The sequence below is a fragment of the Solanum pennellii genome, chromosome 5 (genome assembly GCF_001406875.1).
Source record: "Solanum pennellii chromosome 5, SPENNV200".
In the NCBI taxonomy this organism is placed as follows: domain Eukaryota; kingdom Viridiplantae; phylum Streptophyta; class Magnoliopsida; order Solanales; family Solanaceae; genus Solanum; species Solanum pennellii.
In genome coordinates, this window is record NC_028641.1 from 52,052,662 (window position 1) to 52,058,534 (window position 5,873).

The 5,873-nt window shown below is 29.0% G+C and overlaps 1 protein-coding gene across 4 annotated transcripts in view; it reads left to right on the plus strand.

Annotated features, from left to right (window-relative positions):
• The first annotated feature begins 315 nt into the window (after window positions 1-315).
• LOC107018882 (NAC domain-containing protein 75) overlaps window positions 316-5,873 on the plus strand; it is a 6,957-nt gene continuing 1,399 nt past the window's right edge. Inside the window, exons 1-6 of one of the 4 annotated variants that reach the window (XM_015219470.2) lie at window positions 316-551; window positions 812-1,085; window positions 1,257-1,434; window positions 1,746-2,344; window positions 2,735-3,037; window positions 3,764-3,907. In XM_015219470.2, the coding sequence (XP_015074956.1) occupies window positions 957-1,085; window positions 1,257-1,434; window positions 1,746-2,344; window positions 2,735-3,037; window positions 3,764-3,907 (1,353 nt within the window). In that variant the 5' untranslated portion in view covers window positions 316-551; window positions 812-956. The other 3 variants (XM_015219468.2, XM_015219471.2, XM_015219469.2) reach the window with 3 other exon arrangements.

Below are 5,873 nucleotides of genomic sequence, written 5' to 3' on the forward strand. Positions count from 1 at the left end.
CTTATTGTATAGTAGTAGACATATTGAAATATTCATATTAATATACTATTTTTTGTGTTTTAATTTATGTAACTTACTTTTTCTTTTTTTAGTCAATATCACAAAGAATGATATATTTCTATATGAAGTAATAATTTAGGTATATAATATTTATTTTATCTCTAATAAATTGATTTACAATATAAAATGGGATGGAGAGAATATATGTTTAGTTAAGAAAAGAAAAAGAAAAAGAAAAGAAAAGGGGTGTGTGTGTGTGGGTGTGAGGGTAGATGTGCTTTTGTGAAGGGCGTTCCGAAGCTTTTGCTTTAGTAGTCAAGGGGACTCGGAACAAAGGTGTAAGAAGGTTGCTTTTATAGCTTTACAAACAAAGAGAAATAGAGAGAGAGGAGAAAAACCGACTCAGATTTATCTTTCTTTATTTCTCTCTCACACAGAAAAAACGTCTTCATGCAGTGCTTAAATTAGGAAAGGTAGGGCATATAGAAGACAGGGATATATCTATGTGGCAACTTTTCCTTTTAATTTATCTCTTCAATTCTTCAGTTAAAGTAAGACCAAATTCTCATGTTTTCAAGGCCTTTAAAGTTGGTTTTATATATATCTTCATCCCTATTCTCTTCCCTTCTCTCTCTTTTTTCCAGTTTTTTTGGGTAACTTGTTGCTATCTTTTTTATTTGTAATATATAAACTTCTTTATCCATATTAGAATTATAGGCCTCTTATTCACAGAGGGATCTTCGATTTTATTAGCTACTAGTGGAGTACTCTTTTTTTCGTTTCTGATTTTTTTTTTGTTTATTGTTCACAGGATTCTTTATGTCTACCAAGCTTGATACCAAAGTTGTAAATATTGAGGATCCTATGGAAGAATTTTAGCTGTAATAATAGTTTTTTTAAAAAAAAGAAGAATCATTTATATCTAGAAATATAAAAGAAAAAAAGAAGAAGAAACGATGAATAAGAGTAGTCATCAGTTGGGATCCATCAGCAGTAGTGATCTTATTGATGCAAAGCTTGAAGAACACCAACTGTGTGGATCTAAGCAGTGTCCTGGTTGTGGACACAAACTCGAAGGAAAGCCGGTATGAATTTACTTTCATAAATATTATTTTATTTTAATATTCTTTGCTTCTTTACAAAGATTTCCATAAGAAAAAAAAATGAAAGTATGCTATGATTTAGCTAAGATATCGAAGAAAAAAATATTTAATTTTCAAGAGTATTTTGTTATGTTATAATTATTATTACTATAGGACTGGGTAGGTCTACCAGCAGGAGTGAAGTTTGACCCAACAGATCAAGAATTGATAGAACACCTTGAAGCAAAAGTAGTGGCTAAAGAATCAAAATCACATCCTTTGATTGATGAGTTCATTCCTACTATTGAAGGAGAAGATGGGATTTGTTATACTCATCCTGAGAAGCTTCCAGGTTTTCAACTCTTTCTCGCTCCTACCTACAAACATTGGCATTTTCTTCAACCACTTAATTAGGTTTTACTATAGTTGTACCTTTCTTGTAATTTCCAAGGAACAAATATTGTCTTTATTCTCCTTGTCATGTATTTTTCCTCACTCAAATTCAACAAATTAAAAAAGTTTATTTTTTTTTTAAACTTTTCTACACCAACAATTCAATTCAAATAATTAGAATAAGTTATCAGAAAAAATAACCCATGTATGTAGACATGTGAATTGTTTTATTTTTTGGGTTTAATTTGTCCAACCTAACATTGATTTTAGGTGTTACAAGGGATGGACTAAGTAGACATTTCTTCCACAGACCATCAAAAGCATATACAACAGGTACAAGAAAAAGAAGGAAAATCCAAACAGAATGTCAAGACTTGCAAGGAGGTGAAACCCGTTGGCACAAGACAGGTAAGACTAGGCCAGTAATGGTGAATGGGAAGCAAAGAGGGTGTAAGAAAATTCTAGTTCTATACACAAACTTTGGGAAGAATCGTAAACCGGAGAAAACAAATTGGGTAATGCATCAATACCATTTAGGACAACATGAAGAAGAGAAAGAAGGTGAACTTGTGGTGTCAAAGATATTCTATCAGACTCAACCAAGGCAATGTAATTGGAGTAACACTACTAGTAGTGCTGCTGGAGATCAAGCCAACAGTGATGTTAATAGCAGAAGGGATAGTGGAAGTGGAAGTTGTTCGTCATCTAAGGACATCAATAATAGTAATAATATTCCATCTTCTCATAGAGATGAATTGTCCGCTGCTGTTTGTGCTGCTATGTCTAGTTACTCTACTATGGATATTCAACAATACAAACCGGAACATTTCAGCTTTCTACCATTTCGAAAAACCTTTGATCATGATCAGGTATTCATTATTTAAATCACCTTCCACTATATATTCTACTACTCTTTCGATTATTTTTAAAAAATATCTACTATGATTCAATTTTCTTCACGTGATATGTAGGATAGTATTTTTTTGTCTGAACACTTATCAACAACTATTTAGCTACATGAAACGTCAAATTCATCCTTGTCAAGAAGGAAACAAGACGCAAGCAAATTAAATAAACGCTGTTTCACATGCACATTGCTTAAATAAGTAGCAACGATATACTTGACCGTCATTATTTATTTTTGTTGTTGAGCTATCAAAAAAAAAAAAAAACAAATCATGTCAATCTACCATTAAAATTGAAACTTGAGTTTTAAAAAAATAGATAACAAAATTTTTGAAAATGAATATTTTTTGCAGGCAGGAATTCATGTCGTAGGTGAAGGTTCAATGACAAGAGAAGGTGGTCCAACAGCAGCAGCACCAGAAGAGCGTGACATGGGAGAGCCGCACGACGCTCAGCACCAGAACCAACACCAGCACCAGCACCAGCATCAGCACCAACATCATCTAGTTGCAAGCAGTGCATTTCACATTAGCAGGCCAACACCACCAATATCAGCTATAATAACTCCGCCTCCGCTCCATAACACTTCCGTTATTTTAGGGGAAGATGCCTTCCATGTTCCAAGATCTATAATCCTTCCAAATGACAACTTTCAGGTAACTCACAAACAGAATCACTTTCTTCTTACTTTTTCCTTTTTTAATGAAGTAGGGACACCTAAAAGAAAAAGACTATTCTATTTCATACACTTCAAATAATTTCTTACCTTGTTAAAAAAAATACTCTCTCTATCTCAATTTATATTTTACGGTTGAAATTTTTAGAATTGATTAATTTTTTTTATATATTTTAAAATTTGAAATTATTATGATTTAAACTATCTTTTCTATAGTTTTTAAATCATATTTAAAAGAATATAAAAATTTCTATATCTGAACTCATCATCAAAGATTATTATAGATTTAAATTTCAAAATTCTAATTAACAATGCCATATAAATTGAAACTGAGTTAGTAACATTTATGAAATTAGCTCATTTGAAAGATAATTATGTGTAATTGTTCAGTAAAAGTGAGGTTTGTTATCTACAAATAAGACATATTACTTAGGGGCGGAATTTGTAAATAGATTAGATTCATTCGAACTAAATATTTTTTGGCTTGAATTACATGTAAATAAAATATTTTTTGGCTTGAATTACATGTAAATAAAATATATAAGTTAAATCCGTATGGATGGGATAATGAGTGACATTTTTGTGATAGGTAATAAGTAGAAATGCATTAAGAAACATGGATGATGAGTTTATATTTGAAGTAAAAAAAAATAGGAAAAAAAGAAGAAATAATCTGCGTTTACAGATCGATCTGTGTTTGTTGCAGACAATACATGATGACAAATATGATTATGTTCTAATTGAGTGTATCATCTTTCGGCAGCAACAACAGCATCATAAACTTGGAGCAAGGTCTGCATCTGAATTGGAACAATTAATTATGGGCTGCACTTCAACTGATATCAAAGGAGTAAGTTTCTTTTCTCTTTTTACCTTAAATTAAACATACTTGTTCAAAATAATAATATAATATAAAAGAATAAAAACTAAAGAGGATATGGCTTGGATAATAAAGTAATTTACTTCTTTATTTCACTATTATTATTTAAACAACAAAAGAAAAGGAGCTCGAGGCATACAGACTTTTCCTTTATCTCTTTATACCTTTATTCTTTGCAAATTTTATGCTCCTAAAGAGTTTTAATTGCAAAGTATCATTATACACTTGTGAAACATTACATAAACTGATATAAATCTTTAAATAAATAAAAAATGTGATATCAATCTAGAGCTTGTGAGTTTTACCTTGCTCTCTATTTTAGTGTAGCTATTTTTTTTAATATGTCACCCATTCTATTTTTGAAGATAATTAAATTTTAAACTCATTATTTTATTTTTTAATTGTTTACTATATAGAAATTTATAGCTACACAAATATAGAATAACATTTGAAGAATCCAATTTTCTCTTTTAATGAAATAGAGAGTAACTTTTAAAGTAAGAATTTGTTTGGATAGTCTTATAGCTTATGATTTACTAAAAAAATTTATTATTCTGTTCATTTTTACTTTTCCATTTTAGACTTTACACATCTCTTAAGAAATAATAATTAATATGAGTATTTTAGCACAATATTTATATTAAGTGATGTATAGTTTTAGATTTCAAGATATAAATAATTATTGTTGAGTGTAAAATATAGGAAAAAATTACAATATTTTTCTTGATATATTAAAATGAAAGTCTATTTTTAAAATAATGAATTAAATAAAAATAAATGAAAAAAGTACTATGCTATCTTATTCAAACAAATAGTGTAAATACACTATAAGGTTATTCAAATTAAAATGACCTAAAATAAGTCTGTATATTAATAATAAATCATTATGTGAAAAGGACAAAGAATACCCAATTGCATGCATGGGATTCAGCAGTCAAAAGGTAACTGTGATCAAACCGTTTTCTTCTACTTTCGGTTTTTCTATTAAAGAAAGAAAAAAGTACTTCCAATCTACTTTACCTCAACACCTCTCTCTTCTTCCCTTACCACTTTCATATTGCACAATTTTCATGATAAAAATAATTTTATCTTTATTACTCTCTATCTTAATTCATAAAATACTTCCTTCTTTAGTCTATTTCGACTCTTCTTATCTTTTTTATATTTATAAAATATATAGTAAATTTTATCACCCCTAATAAGATAAAATATAATTAACATATATAATACATAAAAGAAATTTCAAATTTAGCCAGAGTTGACATGTAAATATGTTAATTTATAAAATGCACATTTAGACATCTCAATTGACCTTTATTGTGTTATTAGATATTCCAACTTACAAAATCATTATCTAGAAATTTCTAAAGTTATGTGTCACATGAAAGTCAGGTATCAACAAGACACAATAGGAATGAGTACAAATATTTAATTTTCATTTGAGACAATTTTTTGGATGTCTAGATATAAACTCTCAAAGTAAAATACTTAAATGCCAACTGATGACAAAATTTATTTATGTATTGTGCTTTTATAGTTATTATAGAAATGTTTAAGACTTAAGTTTTAAGTCATAACTTTAAAATACCATTCTTTACCTTTTAAACTGCATGCATGAAGAAGTCTTAGGGTATTATGAAAGAAAATTAATTTTTGAAAAATTTATTTCAATAATCATTTGGTTGGTCAAAAAATTAAAAAATATTTTTTTTAAGAAAATAAAATCCTTAAAAATAAGAAAATTGATTCGCTAAAAGAATAAGGAAAATAAGCTCTACTAGTAACGCGTTTCATATGGACTGTATTCTCCCACTCTCCAACACAATTCATCATCTGCCCCACATACCGTAGCCCATATCCCCTTCATCCCACACCCCTATCTCCCCACCTTCACCTTCCATAGTCGTTTTTTGAATTATATATATATATATATATA